General features: G+C 39.6%; 1 protein-coding gene across 1 annotated transcript in view; it reads right to left on the bottom strand.

Moving 5' to 3' along the window:
• Window positions 1–26,152, bottom strand: part of LOC127414358 (adhesion G protein-coupled receptor A3-like) — a 152,210-nt gene that overhangs the window by 62,627 nt on the left and 63,431 nt on the right. The window contains exons 10-12 of the mRNA XM_051652331.1: window positions 25,452–25,601; window positions 18,323–18,484; window positions 15,741–15,947 (exon numbers count right to left, since the gene is read on the bottom strand). Of these exons, the coding sequence (XP_051508291.1) occupies window positions 15,741–15,947; window positions 18,323–18,484; window positions 25,452–25,601 (519 nt within the window). The remainder of the gene's footprint in view (window positions 1–15,740; window positions 15,948–18,322; window positions 18,485–25,451; window positions 25,602–26,152) is intronic.

Here is a 26,152-nt window from a genome sequence, read left to right on the forward strand (position 1 = left end):
GATAAAAACTATTGTGCACTGAATAGCCCTATTTATTAGAGGTCGACCGATATATCGGTTTTACAGATTTGTTGACGATTGTTGATTTTTGGAAGTATCGTTATCTGCAAAAAATCAACGGCGATAGATTTTTTGTTATTCCTCGATCCACGATCACGTCTGTGGCTAAAACTCCTCATCTGGTGATTTTATAGGCTACAAAAAGCTTAATTTGGTGAATATTCACATATAGAGCATTGTAACGGAGCCATCACTGTTTATGGACTAATTCACAATTATTAATGGAAATGTTGTTAAAAAAAGATTCATTACAATTGACAAGTGATCGCTGATGTCTACTGTATAGTGTAGATGACTGCATGATTGCATGTTTTGTTTTCCTTGTTGTGTGAGCTGAAAGCATAGAAATGTATGAAATTTATAGAAACAAAATAAGAGTCCATAGTGTAATTGGGCTCGTTTATAATGAAAAGTCCCGCGTTATAAACAAAATCTTATTTTTTTCTGGTTATTATTGGGATTTTGCTTGCACAACAAACATGTATCTGGGATTTTACTCAGTTTTGACTCTTACAGCCTCTATCTCTGTGCCCGTCACAGTAAGGAAAGACAGTAAGGTAGATTTTGTTTTTTAACCTTTATTATTATATATGTTTTTGTTTTTTTTCAAAAATATTGGCTGATTAAACGGCTAGTAAAAACACTTTTTTTGTGTTGCTTTTTCAAAGTTTGTGCCTATAATTCCAGAAGTATTTTATTTAAAAAAAATGTTATCCCCTTTCCCCCCAATATGGAATGCCCAATTCCCAGTACTTAGTATGTCCTCGTGGTGGCGCGGTTACTCACCTCAATCCGGGTGGCAGAGGTCAAGTCTCAGTTGCCTCCACTTCTGAGACCGTCAATCCGCGCATCTTATCAGGTGACTCGTTGTGCATGACACCACGGAGACTCACAGTGTGTGGAGGCTCATGCTACTCTCCACGATCCACACACAACTCACCATGCACCCCATTGAGAGCGAGAACCACTAATTGTGACCACAAGGAGGTTACCCCATGTGACTCTACCCTCCCTAGCAACCAGACCAATTTGGTTGCTTAGGAGACCTGGCTGGAGTCACTCAGCACGCCCTGGATTTGAACTCGTGACTCCAGGTGTGGTAGTCAGCGTCAATACTCACTGAGATACCCAGACCAAAATTCTAGAAGAATTAAAGATATATAAGTATAATTTTAGATTCTGGTTCAGAACAAAATGTTTTCATTTTTAAGGCCATATATGGTTAAATCCCAGAGATACGGGGCTCTAATGAGGCACCATCCATAATTGGTTAAATGTAACCCATTTTCAATGGTTGAAAACCAAATGTGTGTCACATGCTATGAAGCTAGTTTATCTTGTCCAACAAAAAGATCTGAAGCAGAGGCGATTCTAGGATTTTCTATTCCACTCTTTAGCATAGATAGTGATTTAGTTTTTTTACTGTTTACATCATTCAAGATAGCCAGCTAATATACTGTTCATTCAGAATATTGTCATTTTCTATATTAAACAATTATAAAGTTATAAAAAAATTAAACCTTTTAAAGAGCCATTCAAAGATTTTATTTTTTTCCATTTATTTTCCATTCATTAACAAATTAAAAAGAAAACTGTGTTTATCATAGAAAATCAATAATTTAGCAACTTCTATAGATTAAAGATCTATCCAACACCAGAAAAACCTGTTATTACAATAAATGTCACATTTAGCTTGGTTGTTTTTTAGTAGAGTAAATTAACTCCAGATGATGTTTGTCTGTAAGTCATTAACTCGTGAATTCATCCAAAAAAATAAATAAAAATAAAATAAAAAATAAAACATGCATCCGGTCTCTAAAATTAATATCTTTACATTTATATACAGTACATATGTAAAATGTGTAAGAAATATATTTTATTCCATAAAAAAAATAAAATAAATAAAAAGGTGTTGTAATTATAGTCCCACATGAATTTACTAAATGTATATCAGGGTAAGTTTCTTGCTGGCATGGTGTACAGTACACTGCTAAGAAAAATGGTATGGTAACTTGATGTTAAATATGTATTTAAATTAATAGCTGTCATTAATGTTCCTTTCATTAGGCTACTATGAACATTGTTAATACTTTATAATTACTCTAATGAATTAACTAATACATACATAATACGCAATAAACTGTTACACATTGTATAGCGATTATGAGTGTAGTAATGTTCACGTGAACACGTTATCTTGTATTACCATTTATAGCCTACATAAGAATTAATGGTTATTTGTTTTATTTGTGTCAGTGGCGGTTCTGGCTTACTTGGTGCCCTAGGCGAGATCCGACGTGGCACCCCCCTTAATATCAACAACAACAAAAACAACAACAACATGAGAAACAGATAAATATTTAAGTCCTTTTTATACTTTAAATCTCCACTTTCACATTTGAAAGTCTCATTTGATGCCTGTTTAGTTTCACTTTCACGTCTGAAAGTGTAAGTGGAGATTTAGAGTAAAAAGGGACTTAAATATTGATCTGTTCTCACCCAGATCTATCATGTCACTTCTGAAGACATGGATTAAACCACAGGAGTTTTATGGATTACTTTTAGGCTGCCTTTATGTGCTTTTTGGAGCTTCAAAGTTCTGGTCACCATTCACTTGTATTGTATGGATCCACAGAGCTGAAATATTTTTTTCTAAAAATCTTAATTTGTGTTCTGCTGAAGAAAAAAGTCACACACATCTGGGATGGCATGAGGGTGAGAAAATGATGAGAAAATTTTCATTTTTGGGTGAACTATCCCTTTAAATAAAAATAACTAGACAATGAATACAGAAATTACGGGGCACCTTTCTCACATCACAATCTTCCAGTGGCGGGGCGGCACAGTTCGGGGCACCTTTTCCCCATCGCGATCTTGCAAGCTCTGTGGGGGGCACATCGTGCCGCCAAAGAGAGCGTTGCCGCCCTAGACGGCTGCCTATATCACTTATGCCAGGATCCGCTACTGAATTGTGTACTATAATGTGAACTCACAAGAAAAAGGCAACACTGACAGCAGTAAAAGGCAAAAAAACAAAACAACAAAAAAAAAGGAATAAAAAACACATTTGTTATAATTACAGGACGCAAGAGCATCAAAACCTAGCACGGGTGCAATAACATGCAGTATTTTCACATAGTTTCATTGCATAAGTTAAATTGAAATGTATATACAGTATATATTTATTTACATTTAGCAGGGAGACACATTTACGGCACAAATTATGTTTACTCCAGGGATGTTTGTGCATCAGCATTAGATGCTGGAAATGTCCCGGCCCGAACTGAAACGTAAAATATGATTGGTTAGCAAATATCCAATCAAGTCTGAAATGAACATTCTGATTGGTGGATCAGCTTAGTCGGACTGTCTGTCTTGCCCGTGCCATAGCTCACGCCTCCCACAACTCTGTGTGCATTTAGAGAGAATCTCTGTATGCTTAAAAAACGAAAAAACATTCACTCAATGGTGCTGCGGCATTGCGTTAGTAGATTGACTTGCGTGCTGATTGCAAAGTCACAGATTTTTAGGGGGGCTGAGATTAATTTGGGGGGTTGAAGCCCCCCAAATAGGGTCTAGTAACACCTATGATCTGAAGTACAAAAAAAAAAAAAAAAAAAAAGAATGATGAAGCCTGTATTTGAAATTGTATTTATTAACATAAAAACAATAATATCAAAATATAGATTTTTTTTTTTTTTTTTTAAGGTGCAAAAATACACATGTGGCTCTTCAGTTAGTGCAATAGTTTTTCGATTTGGGAAATCAAACACCAAAGATGCTGAAACCCTACTGTATTTGTACTCATTTAATATCTGTGTGTAAAAATAAAAGAATGACGCTGACAAGTTTTTTCCAAGTGGTTTTGATCCAAAATTATAAGCGAAAATGGTCATTTTGACCCCCTCTACAAAATAATGGATTTTGATCAATGCATTTAATAGTTTGTCAATGACAAATATCAAAACACATTTCCACCTGGTGCGACTGGCAGCGCTTGCATCAACTGCATGGAAGACTAGGGTTCAAAGCCAGACAGCAACTGCGTTTGAATAATCAATGACAAGCATGATTCGGAGGTTTCACATTTCTTATACTCCACTAATGGTTAAGGTAAGGTTGGGGGATAGAATCTATAAATATACGCTTTTCATTGTATAACGTCCTGTAAACCTGAAAACAACTGCTTCACTATTAACTTTTGGCGACCTCTCCTGGATATAAATGGAGCTCACAAGTGCCCATATGCCCTGCAACAGTTACCGCTTTGGCCACTGGGGGCAGTGTTTCGAAATTTCGGTCAACGTATACCAATTTTGACGAAAGAAAAGTCGGTCTACTCTTTCTGATTTCACTGTGAGATCAGGCTGGATTTTTAAACCAGTTTAAAAGATAAAGTGGTTGTAGCAGTGAACACAAATGGCATCAGTTTATCTGAATGGTATCACAGTCTGAAATGCATTTAACCTTTTCCATTTATGCACCCCACCAGCTAACTCATTATCTGATGTAGTTCTTAATAATTAATCTTGAGCATTTGTGTTCATAAATCGATTAAATGGAAGTATTTGACATAAACAAATAATTGTTTTAATGGTTAGAAGAAGAAAAAGCCCTTATAAAAATATAAAAATACCCCATGAAATCTAATCTGGGGGGCAAATATTGCTCCTTAAAGCAAAAGGTAATTAATTGGAGATAAAAGTCGACATGTACAACAAATGCTTTATTCTAACCTTAACCCTTGTGCAACCTTCGGGACATTTTTGTCTTTTTCATTTTTGTTTTTTCAATCATTTTGGCTGTTAATGCCAACGGCATAAATTTTGCCAAAGGTGTGTGTTTTTGGGGGAATTTTGATAGTTCAACCTCAGTTCCTATAATAAATCTATAATACACTGTGTACACAAAATAGTTACACTCAGGACCTTCAGGACAAAAATGTCCCCATTGAAACCCATTAAAACTGTAATATTTAATCCCAGTGCCATTAAAGCATAAAATCATGAATTCTATGATATTATACTTTCATTCCGGAGCACTGGCTTCAAAGGTTTTATGTTTTAATATTTTCCACCAGATGGCGCCATTTTTCTCATGTTTAGCCTATGGAGCAAATACATGCTTTTCCCCTATTCTCTGTTTGCTGTATTATAGAGCACTGCAGGCCAATTGAATAAATGATGCAGCTAAATTGTGTGTGTGTTGGTATGGATGTTAGAGTGTTTTTGTATGTGTGCATTGAGAAGTGTGTGTGTGTGTTTGTGTGTGTGTGTGTGTGTGTGTGTGTGTGTAAAAAACAACAGTGGCATTATATAAACACACTGGCATTTAAAGGGTTAAAATCCTGAAAATGAATGAATATTTGGTAGATAGGTTGGTAAAGTCAGTGAAAGTGGAAAATAATATTAATATATAATATTTTTATGGCATTTTTGTTGTCGAAGGACCTCAAGGGTTAAACATAATTAAAGATAACCAATATTTCAAATATACGGAGAGATATTTTCGACTCCTACACTGGTCTACATTCAGAGGAAACAGAACCACTAAAAGTTCTAAAGTTCAAGAACTCTGGATTTGGATATTTCATTTGAACACTGTTCCACATGGACAGCATCGCCTGATTAATGATGATCAGCAAATTAAAAAGCTAATGAATAAATTATCTTTCGCTGGTTTGGGAAAAGGGCAAACTCGCCTGGGGATGAAAGAGCATCGAGGAGCTTGTAAACTTGTTATCTAATCAATCATATTCAACTGCTGAGATTTAATGGATCAGCAACTAGTAGTACTGCAGAAATAAAGTGTAAAACCTTTGAAAACGTTGAAAAAAGTTCAGTTCAACAATGTTATAGGAATCATACAGTATCACGAGGTCCACTTATAATGTAAGTCTTCATTTAGTTATTCATGACCATATTCTTTCCTCTCTTTGACTCTGGAGTTTTTTCTCAAAAGAAAAATCTTGATACTTTATAACATTGAAAATGTAACTACGGTGTTTACGTTGCCTGCAAGTGCCTTCAATTACGGATCACTGTTTTGATGAATCCTGAAAATAAATCCAGCTTTGACCTGGCGATGCTACAACTAACAAACCAATAAATGTTTTATGAAAGAATCTTCATCAGTGAACTCTCTAATCTTGATCCCAGGACAGCTGTAACACTCTTCTAAACGGACAAATATAAGAGGGCGAGATTGCAGCGCTCAGGTGCATGACGGGAATGAAGCTGAATGAACAGGCACAGCCGGGGAAAACAATTCTCATTGAGATGTACGAGGAAGTAACCAAACCGCATTTACGACACTATTTATCTGCCACCATTAACCACTAATGCTGCAAGCACTGAATGACAGCCAGAAGAGACGTGAAAATGATGAGTGCCAATTCCACACATACACACTTTCACACACCATCTCATTCTCCTTTAGGTTGTTAGTCAGTTAATACCGCGGCACGTCATGTCAACACAGACATCAGCCATTATTGGGCACTGAACGTGGCCGTCAGATGATCAACAGCAAGATCCAAACAATTACAGCTGATTTCTCTGGGCAGATATAACACGGACCGAAACAGGAACCAGGTAGGGGAAACAGGACCGACAGGGAATTTAAAAGACCGACCGACTGAACACACAAGATTGACTAGGTACACAAGACGAACTGGTACTGGACAGCACACACGAGGAGGCTAAAATATGGAGACAAATCAAATGGGTTAACAGGGGACAGGTGAGGCAAATGAACTAATAATAAGCAAACAAAGAGGCAGGTATGACGTAAGACAGAGAGACACGCGGCAATGCAGAAACAAAACAAAGCCAAGTGCTCTCACAAGACAACAAAACACCCTAATGGCATGAGCGCACATTGCCAAAACAATAAGGCAATATACGCCCATGCCAACCGACAAACAAGACTAGAGAATGTGTAGCAACGGCAAACAAAGCGATGCCACGCATTCTCACATGAAACAAAACCTGAGCGTACATCGCGAGGCAAACGGCACGCGATGCACGCTACAGGTGACAAAAACAAGACAGGACACCTGTGCGAGAGTTCGGCCACACACAAACCCGAAATCTCAGACCGAAGTGACCGAACCTCAGCTCAGCATGAAGACAGCTCGCGACCCGGGCGCAGCGCAAAGCAAGCGCAAAGCGAGCGCAACGCACGTCCGCGGTCACAAGAGACAGACACAGAGCATGAGTGTCCGGAACTGTTCCTGTGTTGTGCATTTTAGGCTTGTGAGACCTCAGTCAGAGTAATTACTGGATGGATGTTGATATTACAATGAGTAGTTAAAGATACACACAATTAGCTTTGTTGTAATTTGTGGTATTTTATACAAATTAATAAATAAATGAGTCTGTGTAAACACACCATTTGCAAGAATATGTTTTGTTAAAATCTGAAATTAATTATTAATTGTTAACAGACTGCTGAGGGCAGTAAATCCGATAAGAATTGCATTTCTAAAAGTACTTAAAGAATCGTTAATGAAACATTTAAGGAATCGGAATCATTAAGAGGAATCAAAATTGTTAAAACTAGCAAATGAATGATGACTCCAAAAACTTGATGTCATATCCATTAAAAAAAACAAGAAATCCGAATTGGATGCGTTCCATTACACACAACGAGAAGTCGGAAAAAAAGATGGACGCCTCCAGGAAAGTAATTGTTGCACTAGCTCTTTTGGAGTACAGAGAGCTACAAAATAAGTATGCCCTTCACCTAAGAGACCTCGAGGAAGATGACAGAAAGCGAAGAAGGTATGTTAATGTTTCTGCGTATTTGATTAAAACCACGTTTTAATCGAACCAGCAGTGTAAACAAAGGGCAATGCCCTATGGAAATACAAACGTATATTTGCAATATAAATTTGCCTAACGGGGTTTATGTGTAAACGGTTTTATGGTTTGTAACGTTAGGCAGTGTTGTTGTAGCAACATTGACCATTGTTCTTGTAGCAGCAGCGACCATTGTTGTTGTTAGCAGCAGCGACCTAGCCAATTTTAGCTGTACCAGTTTATAAACAACACATTACGTGGTAATTCATGCATAATAGGATAGTAGCAACATGCCTATAGGCAACGGTAATACAGTATTGTGTATATGACTTACTAAATTGGACACAAAAAAGACAAAAGTGCTAAAAAAAAACTTTAAAACCACAGCATACTACAGTCGATGCTCTTCGCAGCCATCTTGCTTTCTGAACTCGGTGTCCTCTGAGTTCGTCCGACTCTCCGAGTAGGAATTCCGACATCAGGGGGCATTCCATTTGTCAGTTCCGGTCTCGGAACTCGGAAAATAACTCGGAGCTCCGACTTCCGAGACAAATGGAACTCACGATAAGTATTATTTCCTAATTACTTATGCCTCTAAAGTATAGAAAATGGCTATTATTCCCCACAAACTTTGCTTTTGTGACCAGGACAGTGATATTTTGAAATTTACCTATTTTCCAGAACATTCCAGATAGATTCAGTGCTGAGTAAACTTGGAGTAACTTCTAGAACTTTCTAGAACTTTCCGGTAATATAAATAGTAGTATAAATACAGGAGCCTTAAGCCCAGTTTAGTTCCAGCTGCCTAAGTGGATAAATATCAAGACCTTGCTGGATGCCTTTAAGTATGATGAGTACGGCTGGTCATAGAAGACTCCAAAATGGTGGCATTCCTGATGGGTCTCCAAGGCGGTTTTACCAAGTTTCCCTGCTATCTTTGCCTTTGGGACAGCAGGGACACCAAGGTGCACTACCACAGGCGGGACTGGCCACAGCAGACCGAGTTCTCTGTGGGGAAGAACAACGTCAAATGGGAGCCACTTGTGGACCCCCGGAAGGTGCTGATGCCACCACTGCACCTCAAATTGGGCCTTATGAAACAATTTGTTAGAGCTCTAGATAAGGAGTCGGCAGCCTTCTTGAAGTACCTTCAAGACTTTTTCCCTAAGCTGTCTGAGGCAAAGTTCAAAGCCGGTGTCTTCATCAGACCACAGATAAAGATCCTGGAGTGCAATGAATTCCCCAAGAAGCTCACTAGTAAGGAGAAAGCGGCTTGGAACAGCTTTGTCGCAGTGATTCGTGGGCTTCCTGGGCAATCACAAGGCCGAAAACTATGTGGAGCTGGTTGAGACTCTGGTGAAGAGCTACGGCACAATGGGCTGTAGGATGTCCCTCAAAGTCCATATCCTTGATGCTCATCCTGATAAATTCAAGGAGAACACGGGAGCGTACTCGGAGGAGCAAGGTGAGCGCTTCCATCAGGATATACTGGACTTTGAACGCCGCTACCAAGGACAGTATAAGGAGAACATGATGGGAGACTACATTTAGGGGCTGATTTGTGAAAGTGATTTACAGTATAATCGTAAGTCTTGAAAAACGACTCACTTCTAAATCTTTTTTAGTCATTTTTGTATTATTTTAGTATAAATACATGTTAATTTGGATTCATATGTTGTTTTTTTTCAGACTTTATGTGAAAGAAAAGACCGTTTTCTCATTGGAAATAGGTACATTTCAAAATATCACTGTCCTGGTCACAAAAGCAAAGTTTGCAATAGCCATTTTCTATACTTTTGAGGCATAAGCAATTAGGAAATAACACTTACTACACAGGAAAAAAACTGTGTTACATAGTGTAATCTTTGCGCTTGTGTTCAGTTCACTTCTGGTGCTGGTGCTGGATGCTGATTTGACCTGAATTTATCTTAATTACCAAAACCCAAATCCATGAATATCAATGGGTGTTTCTTCCACATATGGCAATTTCATGTCCCAGGGGTTGTTTTTTATTAAAACAAACAGATTTCATCTTTTGTTCTTTTTGTAACTTGAAGGTCTCATTAAAACTGAATTGGAAACTTTTTACCAGGCCTTCATCATTAATTTTTGGTCCTTTTCAAATGTCTTTTATGTACAGATTTTATAAGCCTTTTCATTTTTTTATTTTTTTTTATTTTCTCCCCTTTTCTCCCCAATTTGGAATGCCCAATTCCCAATGCACTCTAAGTCCTCGTGGTGGCGTAGTGACTCACCTCAATCCGGGTGGTGGAGGACGAATCACAGTTGCCTCCTTGTCTGAGACTGTCAATCCACGCATCTTATCACGTGGCTTGTTGAGCACGTTACCATGGAGACGAAGTGCGTGTGGATACTTCACGCTATTCTCTGCGGCATCCACACACAACTCACCACGCGCCCCACTGAGAGCGAGAACCACATTATAGCGACCACGAGGAGGTTACCACATGTGACTCTACCCTCCCTAGCAACCAGGCCAATTTGGTTGCTTAGGAGACCTGGCTGGAGCCACTCAGCACCCTGGATTCGAACTCGTGACTCCAGGTGTGGTAGTCAGCGTCTTTTACTCCTCGTGGTCGCTATAATGTGGTTCTCGGTCTCGTTGGAGCGCACGGTGAGTTGTGCGTGGATGCCGCGGAGAATAGTGTGAAGCCTCCACACGCGCTACGTCTCCATGGTAACGCGCTCAACGAGCCATGTGATAAGATGTGCAGATTGACGGTCTCAGACGCGGAGGCAACTGAGATTCATCCTCCGCCACCCAGATTGAGGCGAGTCACTATGCCACCACGAGGACTTAGAGCGCATTGGGAATTGGGCATTCCAAATTGGGGAGAAAAGGGCTTCATGCACTGTGTCTGATAAAGTGGGGGAAAATGCTCATCCCAGTGTGTTAGGAATTTCTGGATGTTTTAGAGGTTTTTCCTGAATCTTTCCAAGTGATGCCAGGATCTATCTCTCTTCCGTGTTCTCAACTGTCTGGTTGACACCATCTGGCCTGCCACTGGTCACTACAAGAGTCCAAATATGACCAGAGATTTTAATCTACTTGAGACTGACCGCTCTCTCATGGGACGCAAAAGCTCGTCAAACAAACACGAATACCAGCTGGATGGGGACGAGCGAACTCATGCAGGGCTTTAATACTCAAACACACACGTCCACATTATGTTGTTCATATGGCGTCTACTGTATAATGAATTTGCTTTCATTTCAATCCCAGATTGCTTGCAGTATGTACACATTTACCGTGCAGATTACAGTTTAAACATGTAGCTTCTAATTCCAATAAAGAGTGTTAATGACAGAATAAATGAAAACACAAATTACTGCTGAAATACAAATACACCAATGCAGTGTTAATCATGTAATTTGCAGGAATTAGGCTGCTTTTCTTTACTACTCCAACAACTCAGATTCTTAAAGCTAAAACACACTTATTTAGTCAATTAGAAATGTTGTTTGACTTGTTTTAAATGTCTCCATTTGTCTTTTGTGATTAAAGGAAATGCACTTCTTTAAAAGCTTCATGTAATTACAGTCTCAAACAAGAGGCTTTGCTCAATTTAAGTGCTGAATATCTTACCAGACTCCATAAAGACTGAAAAGATCTGGAGAATTTGTTTACAAATATGTTATATCAAGCAATAAGGGGTGGCACAATGCAAAGTAACATTTAAGAGTTTTTTTATTTTATTTTATTTTTATCGTGTTTTCCAGTAAAAACATCTAAACATTCTTAAAACAGGATAAATTATTTATGAAGCAAAATTGTAACCTTGTGAATAATTTGTATTAAAATATGTAGCTGACATGACATTTCAAATAGTGACAGTTCGTATCATAATCATAAATGACATTTATTTATTTTTTATTTTTTTATTTGGAATGCCCAATTCCCAATGCGCTCTAAGTCCTTGTGGTGGCGTAGCGACTCGCCTCAATCCGGGTGGCGGAGGATGAATCTCAGTTGCCTCAGCGTCTGAGACCATCAATCCGCGCATCTTATCACGCCCCACCAAGAGCGAGAACCACATTATAGCGACCACGAGGAGGTTACCCCATGTGACTCTACCCTCCCTAGCAACCAGGCCAATTTGGTTGCTTAGGAGACCTGGCTGGAGTCACTCAGCACGCCCTGGATTCGAACTCGCGACTCCAGGTGTGATAGTCAGTGTCTTTACCCGCTGAGATACCCAGGCCCCCAAGAAGCAAAATTAAATGAGATATTTTTCTTTGTTTTCAGAGAAATCTAACAAAATTTAGTAATGTAAAAAAAAGTAATGTAGTAAAACAAATTACAAAAAAAAATAAAAAAAATATTTATAATAATAATATTTGTCAACGGAGATAAAAAACAAAACAAAAAACAACAACCTTATTTTAAAGGGAAAACAAGTTTATTTTTTAACCCCATTGGCAAATAGTTTGTTCTTGTTTTAAGCAAAAACACCACCAAATTTTGTTAGATTTATCTGAAAACAAGACAAAAAATCTTGTTATTTTGCTTCTCAAGTAATTTTGCTTGTTTTAAGGATGTTTAGATCTTTTTACTGGAAAACAAGACAAACAAACAACTTAAGAAATGTCTTATTTATTTATTTTATTATTATAGTTGTATTTTTTTTTTTTTGCAGTGCAATAGTAAGAACACTGAAAAAAAATTATTACCTTCATTTTTCATATTTTCATCTTGTTTTTAGTAAAAATATCTACATATTTTTAAAACTATATATATATATATATATATATATATATATATATAACTGGAAAAACAAGACAAAAACACTAAGAAAGTAGAACATTTTTTTAGCAGTAAAGACACAGATGAGATCGCCACTTTAAAGGCAAGAATAGTGTTAAAGTTTTAAATTTAAGTCAGTCTTATGTGTTTGGATAGTTTTAGACATTTTAAACTGAATAAAAAAAATAAAAATAAAATATCCCCTTTTCTCCCAATTTGGAATGTCCAGTTCCCACTACTTAGTAGGTTCTCGTGGTGGCGCGGTTACTCACCTCAATCCGGGTGGAGGAGGACAAATCTCAGTTGCCTCCGCTTCTGAGACCGTCAATCCACGCATTTTATCATGTGACTCGTTGTGCATGACACCACGGAGACTCACAGCATGTGGAGGCTCATGCTACTCTCTGCGATCCACGCACAACTTACCACACGCCCCACCGAGAGCGAGAACCACATTATAGCGACCACGAGGAGGTTACCCCATGTCACTCTACCCTCACTAGCAACCGGGCCAATTTGGTTGCTTAGGAGACCTGGCTGGAATATCTTAACATCCTTAAAACAAGAAAAGAAAATACTTGAGAAGCAGAAGATATTAGGTCATGTTTTCAGATAAAGCTAATAAAACATGGTGAGGTTTTTATGATTAAAATAAGAATATATATATATATATTTGCCAATGGAGTAAGAAAAATAAACTCCTTTTCAATCAAGTTTTTTCTTTCTTAATATTTTTTTCTTGTCATAAGCACAAACGTAACTACATTGCGTTAGATTTCTCTGTAAACATGACAAAATATCATATCATGCCATTTTGCTTCACAAGTAAATGTATCTTGTTTTAAGAATGTATTTATCTGATGTCACAAAGTAACAGAAGTTCAAAACAAGTCGTTTTTTTAAGTTGAGTTTTAATAAATGCACTTATTGAACTGTGGAGGAAGTTTTGAGATTTGAAAGTTGCAGTTTTTAATCTCAAATGTTCAAAGAAAATCTATAATCTTTTAATCAGTTATAAAGTGTGTCTGTTACGGTAGCCAAACAGATAATGTGTCTGTGTACTGTACACACTCAAATCTCTCTCTTGCCTTCTCTTATTCCATCTGTCTCTCTAGCGCAGTGGAGATGAAGCGCTGTCAGTGTTTTTAGCATTCAAACACATTCTCTGTTTGTTTCAGAGAGCGCACGCAGGTGAGTAAGAGTCAGAAAGCTGCTGCATACATTTTTAATGCATCTCTGCAGATGGGAATGACCTAAACACAGACATGACAAACAGTGGAGAAGATAAACACAGTCTGAAACTAAGCAAATGCAAATCTCACAGTTAGACATGCTCTCTCTCTCTCTCTCTCTCTCTCTCTCTCTCTCTCTCTCTCTCTCTCTCTCTCTCTCTCTTACACGTTGACATTTATCCATATTGAGTAAGCACATTTACACTCGTTTGGTATCAGCTTACCAAAGCTCATGTAATTAACCTCTCGGTCATCACTGTGCCAGGATCTCCAGTTAGACATAATACAATTTCCACCCATTCTAGAAGACTCTATAGGTCATTCAGATAATGAACAGCTTGTACTTCCATCAATACAGAGTTCAGAGTCTTTGTATCTCTGAAATGAATGCTAAACACACAAAGGCCACATGAAGTCCGCCTTCATTATAGTTCTGCATCAAACCTACACTGTAGCCTGATGTGCACCTCTCCAAAAACATACTGCAACTATGTGTCACATCTACGCAGACCATAACAGCTGTGCTTGGTCCACTTTTTAACCAGAGATGTTCCACCAAAATGATTAAAAATATCTGAGGAGGGGCCTGGGTAGCTCAGCAAGTAAAGACGCTGACTATCACCCCTGGAGTCGCGAGTTCGAATCCAGGGCATGCTGAGTGACTCCAGCCAGGTCTCCTAAGCAACCAAACTGGCCCGGTTGCTAGGGAGGGTAGAGTCACATGGGGTAACCTCCTCGTGGTCGTGATTAGTGGTTCTCACTCTCAATGGGGCACGTGGTGAGTTGTGCGTTGATCGCGGAGAGTAGCACGAGCCTCCACATGCTGTGAGTCTCCGCAGTGTCATGCACAGCGAGCCACGTGATAAGATGCACGGATTGACGGTCTCAGAAGCGGAGGCAACTGGAGTAACCACGCCACCATGAGGACTTACTAAGTAGTGGGAATTGGGCATTCCAAACTGGGAAAAAAAGGGGATAAAAAATAAAAGATCTGAGGTAGCTTTACATTTTCTCCAAGATTCTTTTAAGATCTATGCATCCTATCACATTGTATTTGGCCTCGTTTTAATTGGGAGCATCTTCTGTTTTTGTAGTCTGTTTAAGTTTCATGACGTTACAAGGAAAAAAACTACAAAAAGTCAAATCGAATGAACAGGGGAACTTGAGCTAACTTACATGGTAGTCAGAATGCGTAACTTGCATAGTGAATACACTGTTTCCGTAAAATGCGCTACACAAATGCGATATCATTAAAACACGGAATAGTCTAAAATTCGCAACACAGTAGATTAAAGAGTAGCTAGTATATACAGTATACTCATTTTATGCTATTATTTCATGAACTCTGATTTCAGGACACTCATGCTGTTTATGTTGATAAATCTTAATATATGTAATACAGAATTAAATAATTAAATGTTTATGTATTTTTCTAAATGTTGTAATATTTCTTTAAATTTGTTTAATGTTTTTGTCATTTTGCACATTGTTGTAAACTAAAATGGTACGTTATTTCGATGTTTTCATTGAATACAATTATATGCTGTTGAATACGACATGATGAAATATTTACTAAATTAAAAGGACTTTTTCATTAAGAGGCACATTTTTATTTTATGACACTGATCAATATATATCTGGTCTGTGAGAGAAATAATTTATTGTATATTGTCTTTCTGATATTCTGAATGTGCCCCATGCATTGCATACCTTGCATATATATATATGGTTTTTGTGCCTCTGGTGATAACCATAGCAATGTTTTCATATCTTGCCACTTTTCACCAAACTTATTTTAGCGATCAAAGAGTCTGAATGATGTGGTACAATGAATTTGGACACATTGGATGGTTTGAGTGTCCAGAGTGTAATGACCCTTACCTGGCTGAGCTGACCCATGGGTGACCCCGAGACATTCACAGTGTGACATCTGAAGTTTAGGAGGGTTTTCTGCTCTGACTTGGTACCAGTATCGCTCTCGCTTTGTCCAGTGTCTGCCACAGGGGGACGCTGCACCACGGTACACAATAAACCCATTACACCGGCCCGCCTGATTATAAACGCCTCCAGAGCGATGTTAGGAGAGACCTTCAGCAACAGAGAGAGAGAGAGATGGACATGATTTTGACCTACTTTTCTCACACTAATTGCTTGTTGGAAAATAAACATCATTCATTGTACGAGGGTGTTGCTGTGTGAGTCTCAAGGACTGATTATAAAAATATAAAAAGACTAAACAAAGACTCCATTAAGGATTTGAATCTATAACCTACATTATCAGAATAACATTCTGACGGGTCGAGCCAAATGCTCTGTCATTATGTCAATCGAGCGCAACTCGATTCTGGTTCCGGAAGTAAAAATCTCCTTCCTTTTTTTCCATAGGCTGGAATGTTCTCAAGCTTTAGAACCCCACCAACCCAAAGGTATCAAGGAATTAAAATGGTATTTCACAAAATAAGATTTATTTATCAAAAGAGGCAAGCAATCCTCTTGCAATATTTGCTCGGCACTGATATTTACAATTATAATCCCTATAAAAATACAATTAACAAAATTATAATCATCATTCCTAAACAGTGCACAAAATCATTTTCAAAATTAGTATTTTTTGTCTTGTTTTCCAGCAAAAATATCTAAATATTCTTAAACAAGATATATTTCCTTGACAATCAAAATGGCATGACATATTAAGTCTTGTTTTCAGAGAAATTGGAAAAAATGTTGTAAACATTATGCTTTAAACAAGAAGAAGAAAAAAAAAAAATCTACCAATGGGGTAAGCAAAATAAACTTCCCTTAGAATTGTTTAAGCACAAAACCTCATTAAATTCTGTTAGATTACTCTTAAAACAAGACAAAATATCTTTTGCTGTTTTGCTTGTCAAGTACTGTAAATTTATCTCGTTTTAGAATTTTCGACTTTTTGTCGTTTTTTTCCTTGTAACGTCATGAAACATAAACAGGCTATAAAAACAGCAGATGCTCCCGATTAAAACGATCCCAAATACAATGTGATAGAATGTATAGATCTTGGAGAAAATGTAAAGCTACCTCAGATCTGTTTTTCTATTTTGTTTTATTTTTTTTATCCCCTTTTCCCCCAATTTGGAATGCCCAATTCCCACTACTTACTAGGTCCTCGTGGTGGCACGGTTACTCAGCTCAATCTGGGTGGCAGAGGACAAGTCTCAGTTGCATCCACCTCTGAGACTGTCAATCCGTGCATCTTATCACGTGACTCGCTGTGCATGACACCGCGGAGACTCACAGCATGTGGAGGCTCATGCTACTCTCCACGATCCATGCACAACTTACCACACGCCCCACTGAGAGCGAGAACCACTAATCGCGACCACGAGGAGGTTACCCCATGTGACTCTACCCTCCCTAGCAACCGGGCCAATTTGGTTACTTAGGAGACCTGGCTGGAATCACTCAGCACGCCCTGGATTCGAACTCATGACTCCAGGGATGGTAGTCAGCATCTTTACTCGCTGAGCTACCCAGGCCCCCTCTCGTCTGTTCCTTTCTTTAAAAAAACAAAAATCTGTATTCCAGTGAGACACTTACAATGGAAGTCAATGGGGTCAATTTCTGGAGGTTTTAAAGGCAGAAATGTGAAGCTTATAATTTTATAAAACCACTTACATTAATTATTCTGTTACAAAATGTGTATTAGTTGAGCTGTAAAGTTGTTTAAGTCATTGTTTTTACATCCTTTTAGGGTTTTAGGTTTTACTGCATCATGGTAACAAAGTTGTACAATTGGCTCTAACTTTACACAGATGCTGTTAGTAAGTGATTTTATCACACTAAAATCATGTTAACACACATATTGTTTATGTCTTGTGTCTTTACTTTGAAACAGTGAGTATTTTAACATTTACAGATTGACCCCATGGACTTCCATTGTAAGTGTCTCACTGGAACACACATTTGTGCTTCTTTTTAAAGACAAGGAAGGGCATTTTTTTGATAATTAACATTACACCACAAATGCTGTCGATTGAGCTGAACTTGTATTGAACCCGGAATATTCCTTTAAGTGGCTCTCTCCCAGACTTGACTCTCTTCTCTCTCCCATTCAGAATTGTGTTACTTGCTGCTCTTTTGTTATAAATAATTTAATGAGATTATATATATATTTTAAATAAATTTATTTTATGAGTATTTAACCAATGTGTGGTCTCCCTCCTTGACATGGCTTTCAAGCTGGTTAAGACAAATGGGGACTTGTCCGGGATCTTGGAAGAATTTTGGATGATCCCCTTGTTTCTGGCATGGTTTGTGCTTTACCCGGCTTGAGATAATGCATTTTAGGAGTGCTTTGTCAGTCTTTGCATTCAACGGCCTTTTGGTGGGTGTCATGGCTTTCGAGCCGGTCGTGACACTATAAAATTAAATTTCAAGGTTTTTAAATTTATGCTTTTATTCTTCTGAGAATTGTATTAGAGCGTTACCTTAGAGATGACAGGTGTTTCTGTGTTGAGTGCGAGATCTGCAATGCGTTCCACACACTGGACGATGCGCGTACATGCACGAGCTTCGTTCTGAGCCATCCAGAGAATGTGTTCCTCCACCTGCATCATGTTACTCGCGATGTCAAACGCGTAATCACCCAACTATAGACAAACACACACAGAGATCCGGCTCTTATTCATACAACTCAAAAGGAACAATAAACATATTTTAAGAAATTAACAACCAGGCTGCGTCCCAGGGTTATTATAGTTTTTATTTTTTAATTTGGTTTTTATTTCTATTTTATTTTCACTTTGTCATTCAATTTAGCCAATTTAGTTTTGTTTTTGTTGGTTTTAGTTTGTTTGTTTTTTCAGATTTTTTTAGTTTCAGTTTAAGTTTAGTTTTTAGTTTTAGTATCCTATGGCTACCAAAGCTAGAGTGTTTACTGATATCATTTAAATATGCTTAATATCATTCAATTTGACTGGACAGTCTTGTGTTAGCGCCCACTATTAATGTTTGTGTAATGCAAGTGGATTATAAATGCTTCAAATTTTATGCCATACTGTGCATCAAAAACTAAAATTAAATCAAGGTCATTTTTGAATTTTAATTTAGTTTTAGTTTAGTTTTGGAGTATAAAAAAGCATTTAAGTTTAGTAAATCTTTCCCCAAACTTATTAGTTTTTATTTTTATTTCAGTTAACAAAAAAAGTTTTTATTTCAGTTTTTGTTAACGAAAATAACACTGCTGCGTCCCAATTCACTTCATGAAGTTAATGTTATCATCTAGCTAAAGTACTTTAACTCTTTATTTATTCACTTTTAAGTAAACACATTTAAAAATGACTGTCACCTACAGCCTTGCATATTTTAGACCGCAAAGTCAAAAGAGAACTATCACTAATGTTGTATTCACATGTGAGAATTACCATAATTAGACTTAATAGTAAAAACAGATTTGCACTTTTAAAATTCACAGGACAGCAGTACCATCCCCAAACCTTTACGTTTACTGTTTTTGATGTACTATGGTAAACACTAATTGTAATATCACTTAGTATGCAAATTGCAAGGCAGCACCACTTTGTTGAAAACACAAAGCCATGTCTCATTTATCAGGTTTATGGACCCAGTACAGTTGTTGCTTTGGTAAATGTTCTAAATCTTTATGTCATTGCATTATGTTTAATCACTAATAACTCTATTATGGATTAACTCTAGTTTTATTGACTTTGTACAGCAGTCAATCTCTTTACACACAATATTCATGAAAGACTGAACTTATATCCAGTAAAACGATAAAAGGACAGTTGCAACATAAAGATGCAATTAAGATTATTCTCTGTAGCTGATAAGGAGGATTTATTTCATTTCTTTGAATGATTCATTGTCTTTTAACAGAGGAAATATGACTGTAAAGAATAAAGCCATTTTAATAGTGTTCATGTGACCCGTGAAAAACCTTTGAACCATGACTGAAATACATTAATGTTGAAAGGCTTTACAGACAGTAAGTAAGGAGTATTGGTATTAAAGCTGAGCTCTCAAACGCTAGTACAGTCTGAAAGGGCGTGTTTAAAGAGGACAGTATTAGTTTGCCAGTAACTTAGAAGTACACTACACATTGAGCTGTAAATCTCACATTCTATTTGTTATTTAACCATAAAACAAATACAGCTGTGGTTGTAGTGTCATCATTTCATCATGTTCATCATATTCATTCATTTTGGTAAATTTTACTCTGGCAAAAATGGCATATAATTTTAGTAGACAAAAATGACAATTTAGTTGACTATATTGTGCAAAATGATAGAAATATGTATAAAACTGTAACAGACCAAACTTAAACCAAATATTCAAATATTTTGGAAAAATTTATAAACTACTTATAATTAAATACATTTCCCCTCAATCACTGTTCAGGTCATTTTTGACCCAGATCATTTTTGTTTTTGTTTTAAAAAAAAGTGAGTACAAGGCTTGGTGTCTTTTCCTAAACTTGCCACCTAAACACTCCCCAAAAAATTGGGCGAGATTTGCTAGTCTATGTTTGAAGTTTGAAATGTCCTTGTTTGTTAGGGTGAGGAGATATAGTTCGTCCATTTAGTTAGGAAGAGAGCGGAGGTTCGCTAGATGAATACTCGGCAGCGCTGTTCGAAAGACACACTTCCTCACTTGCGTCTCATAATGCGCTTGAACAACATAGCTGCGCCTCTGACTAAAATGTCCAGCAAAACATCCAAATAGTCAAAAATTGGGAAAAGATATATATATATATACAGCTGTGCTCAAAAGTTTCATACCCTTGGAGAATTGGTAATATATGTACCATTTTTAAAGAAAACATGAGTGAGCAGGCAAAACACATTACTTTTATTTCTTATGGGATTCATATTCAACTGTAGGTTATAACAGAATGGAACAATCATAAAACAAAACATGGCAACAAAGAAAAAAAATGAAATGACCCCTGTTCAAAAGTCTGCATACCCTTAGTTCTTAATACTGTGTATTGCCCCCTTTAGCATCAATGACAGCGTGCAGTCTTTTGTAATAGTTGTCTATGAGGCCCCAAATTCTTGCAGGTGGTATAGCTGCCCATTCGTCTTGGCAAAATGCCTCCAGGTCATGCAAATTCTTTGGTTGTCTTGCATGAATTGCACATTTGAGATCTCCCCAGAGTGGCTCGATGATATTAAGGTCAGGAGTCTGTGATGGCCACTCCAGAACCTTCGCCTTTTTCTGCTGTAACCACTGGAGGGGCAACTTGGCCTTGTGCTTAGGGTCATTGTCATGCTGGAAAGTCCAAGATCGTCCCATGTGCAGCTTTCATGCAGAAGAATGCAAATTGTCTGCCAGTATTTTCTGATAACATGCTGCATTCATCTTGCCATCAATTTTCACAAGATTCCCCATGCCTTTAGAGCTTACACACCCCCAAAACATCAGTGAGCCACCACCATGCTTCACAGTGGAGATGATATTCTTTTCACTATGCCAGAAGCTGTGAGGCGTGTCAAGGTGTTGTTGGGTATATTGTAACCGGGCTTTTTTGTGGCATTGGTGCAGTAAAAGCTTCTTTCTGGCAACTCGACCATGCAGCTCGTTTTTGTTCAAGTATCGTCGTATTGTGCTCCTTGAAACAACCACACCGTCTTTTTCCAGAGCAGCCTGTATTTCTCCTGTGGGTTTTTCTTTGTATCCCGAACAATTCTTCTGGCAGTTGTGGCTGAAATCTTTCTTGGTCTACCTGACCTTGGCTTGGTATCAAGAGATCCCCAAATTTTCCACTTCTTAATAAGTGAATGAACAGTACTGACTGGCATTTTCAAGGCTTTGGATATCTTTTTATATCCTTTTCCATCTTTATAAAGTTCCATTACCTTGTTACGCAGGTCTTTTAACAGTTATTTTCTGCTCCCCATGGCTCAGTATCTAGCCTGCTCAGTGCATCCACGTGAAAGCTAACAAACTCATTGACTATTTATACACAGAAACTAATTGCAATTTTAAAAGCCACAGGTGTGGGAAATTAAACTTTAATTCCCATTTAAACCTGTGTGTGTCACCTTGTGTGTCTGTAACAAGGCCAAACATTCAAGGGTATGTAAACTTTTGATCAGGGCCATTTGAATGATTTCTGTTATCATTATGATTTAAAAAGGAGCCAAACAACTATGTGATAATAAATGGCTTCATATGATCACTATCCTTTGCATGATCAGTCATATTTTCAAAATCAATGCCAAAATTTCATAATTTCTGCCAGGGTATGCAAACTTTTGAGCACAACTGTATATCTCTCCATAAAAATCCAGTGCATAACTAGAAATAAAGTTTGTTACAACATTGGCTTGTAGATATACACTATATTGCCAAAAGTATTTGCTCACCCATCCAAATAATTGAATTCAGGTGTTCCAATCACTTCCATGGCCACAGGTGTATAAAATGAAGCACCTAGGCATGCAGACTGCTTCTACAAACATTTGTGAAAGAATGGGCCGCTCTCAGGAGCTCAGTGAATTCCAGCGTGGTACTGTGATATGATGCCACCTGTGCAACAAGTCCAGTCTGCGCATCTATGGGGGTCTTCCAGACGGGAAGAACACCACTTAGCGAACAGATGCCACTTAAAGGCATACAGGCGCCTCGTAGAGGGGGCCCTAGCCTGAGTGATCTTATCTACCTCTGCGTCCCGTCCAAGGGCCAGACATGGAGATTCCAGAGGTCTGGTCGCGGGTGCCAGATGGTGCCCCATCCCTGAGAAAGAAGATCCTACCTCAGGGGAATTCGCTGGAGGGGGCTGTCACGAGGAGCGTGAGGTCCAAGAACCATGCCTGGGCGGGCCAGTATGGTGCTACCAGGATGACCTGCTCCTCATCCTCCCTGACCTTGCACAGGGTCTGTGCAAGTAGGCTCACTGGGGGAAAACGCATATTTGCACATGCCAGGGGGCCAGCTGTGTGCCAGCGCATTTATGCCGAGGGAGGCCTCGGTCAGGGCGTACAAGAGCGGGCAGTGGGGAGGATTCTTGGGAGGCGAACAGGTGCACCTGTGCCTGTCGAATCGACTCCAAATCAGCAGGACCACCTGAGGGTGGAGTCTCCACTCTCCCCTGAAGGTAACCTGTTGCGACAGCGTGTCCGCTGTAGTGTTGAGGTTGCCCGGGATGTGAGTGGCTTGCAGTGACTTGAAGTGCTGCTGACTCCAAAGGAGGAGATGGCGGGCGAGTTGTGACATACAACAAGAGCGCAGACCGCCTTGGCGGTTGACATATGCTACCGTTGTCGTGTTGTCTGTCTGAACTAAACCCTGGATCAACGGCCGAAACCTCCGCAGGGCGAGCAGAATTGCCAACAAATCGCCCCAGCCCGTTTTGGAGGCATCTGTCGTGACCATGATGCACCTGGAGACCAGTTCTAGAGGAACGCCTACCCGTAGAAACGAGAGGTCGGTCCAAGGGCTGAAAAGACGGTGACAGACCGGCGTGATGGCCACGCGATGTGTCCCATGGCGCCATACCCATCTCGGGACTCGAGTCTGGAGCCAGTGCTGAAGCAGCCTCATATGCATCAACCTGAGCGGGGTGGCCACCGCCGAGGATGCCATATGCCCCAGGAGCCTCTGAAAACGTTTCAGTGGAACCGCTGTTTTCTGTTTGAACGCATTCAAACAGGCCAGCACCGATTGGGCATGCTTGTTCGTAAGGCGCGCCGTCTAGGAGACTGAGTCCAACTCCAAAACGAGAAAAGAGATGCTCTGAACCGGGAGGAGCTTGCTCATTTCCCAGTTGACCCGAAGCCCTAGTCGGCTGAGGTGTGAGAGCACCAGGTCCCTGTGTGTGCACAACATGTCTCGACAATGAGCTAGGATTAGCCAGTCGTCGAGATAGTTGAGAATGCGAATGCCCACCTCCCTTAACGGGGCAAGGGCAGCCTCTGCGACCTTCGTAAAGGCATGAGGAGACAGGGACAGGTAGAAAGGGAGGACTTTGTACTGATAAGCCTGACTCTCAGACGCAAACCACAGGAAGGGTCTGTGTCGAGGAAGGATCAAGACGTGGAAGTAAGCATCCTTCAGGTCTACCGCCGCAAACCAATCTTGATGCCAGACGCTTGCCAGAATGCATTTTTGCATCAGCGTCTTGAACGGGAGTCTGTGTAAAGCCTAGTTCAGTACTCACAGGTCCAAGATTGGCCGCAACCCACTGCCTTTTTTCGGTACGATGAAGTAGGGGCTGTAAAACCCCTTCTTCATCTCGGCTGGAGGGACAGGTTCTATCGCGCCCTTCCGTAGGAGGGTAGTGATCTCCGCGCAAGGCGCAAGGTTCGTCCTTCACCAAGGTGAAGTGGACACCGCTGAACCTGGATGGACGCCCGGCGAAGTGAATCATGTAGCCGAGTCGGACGGTCCGGACCAGCCATCGCGATGGATTGGAAAGCGCAAGCCACGCATCCAAGTTCCGCGCAAGGGAGACCAAAGGGACAACGTCATTGGACGTACCGGCAGGTGGGGCCTCGCGGCGGGGCGGAGCTCGAGGTGCCACACCACGTCTTGGCCGTGCTGAGTCTAAGGACATAGAAGCACTTACCTGGCTCCTTGTGACCACCCCCGGAACAGCCTGGGATGGGGGAGGAAGAGGCCTGTCCTTGTGACCCATGGAGACTGTCACATCGGGGGTGGATTTGTGCCACAGCTGGGCGCTCAGGGGCGGGAGACTGCTGCTGGTGCACCAAACCTGCCAAATAGAGTGGTGGACGGTGGTCGTGATGATGGCCGTGCACACCGGATATGTGACCCAGGGAACAAGGAAACCGCTCTTGCTGAGCTCTTGAGTACTGCAGCCACTTGGGCTAAAATGCATCTCAAAACACCTGCATTATTTCCAGTTGTCGCAATGCCTCTAGCTTTTTATTATCGCAGGACCGTGTTTGGCATTAACAGCCCCTGACCCAACTGTTAGAGCATATTGCTTGCAACACCAAGGCCATGGGTTAAATTTCCAGGGAACACACATACTGAGAAAATGCATAGCTTGAACACACTGTGAGTCACTTTGAATAAAAGTGAATTTAAAAATTTAAAAATATTTATTTACAGATGTTTGCATTTTTTGCGTAGAGAACATTTCTAGCCTACAGGTCACATAAAGCAGAGACTACACATCCTCAGTTATGTAATTAACACAAAATAACACAAAGCAAGCTTGCCTTCTTTTGATGCACACAGCTAAACCCTCCAACAGCTCTTCTAGTGTCAGCCGGTGCTATTAAAATGCCAAACATTTTCACTGAAAATGTGTACGTAACACTTAGAGCTGAAAATAGCCAAAAACAGTGCACCGAGACTCAAATTGTATCTAAAATGCATAGCAGCAGACCGCTGCCTCAAAGAAAGGCAAGAAACACAAGAGTGCATACTCTAGAGCTGCAGAAACAGAGTCATAGCTGCAAACACGTGCATTATTTTAAAGAAGAGACACTCTAGACGCACATGCTAGTGAAACCACAAGCTAAATGGTTAAAAGATGCCCCTGTAATTGTTAATAAAAGCAACAAGACGTGCGAGGCTGTGTTACAGGTATATTAAGATGGAGAAGGCACATCATCTGATTGTTACCTCACTGATATGATCCACCAGGCGTGTGATTCTTTCTACAAGGTGTGTGACGAATATGACATCCATCATGTCTCCAAAGAGCGCCGCCCTGCTGGTGAAAAAAGAGAGCTGCTGCGCCAAAGCCAGAGCATTAGAGATGTTCACTGGTGTCTGAGCGAGAGAGAACGAGATCAAAATTGTGAAGATTACAGGAGATAATACATCTGAACTATAATTTGTGGGTTTTCTTTGCCTGTGCCAAAGTCTAAAGCCAAGCGTACACTACACAACTTGCTGTCGGTGCACTGCGACTTGACTGTAGTGTATCAACCACACAACCATTTGTCCTCGACTGAGGCCATATGTACAATGATATTACGATGCGTTTTGGGTGATCCGATCACAAGTGTACAAGTGAGACACTTCACTGTTACACCTAGTCGTCTCGACCACTTGTGTTTGGATTTCGAGGAAAGAGTCTCTGATTTTATGAGGACATACATCAATCATTACATCTGTGTATTACTGAATGATAATAAAGCACAAAAAGTAAAAGTCTAGAAAGAAAACGCTAAAAACCGGCATGCATTTTCTTTAATTATTCGCAAACATGATGTTTAGAGCAGAATTCGGAGTTATTTTAGTGTAATACCTGTAACTGAGCTTCTAGTGTGCAGGCTGCTTATATCGGTGTCCCTGTTGTGCATGCTCATACATTTGCT

Source organism: Myxocyprinus asiaticus, chromosome 23 (genome assembly GCF_019703515.2).
Source record: "Myxocyprinus asiaticus isolate MX2 ecotype Aquarium Trade chromosome 23, UBuf_Myxa_2, whole genome shotgun sequence".
Lineage (NCBI taxonomy): Eukaryota > Metazoa > Chordata > Actinopteri > Cypriniformes > Catostomidae > Myxocyprinus > Myxocyprinus asiaticus.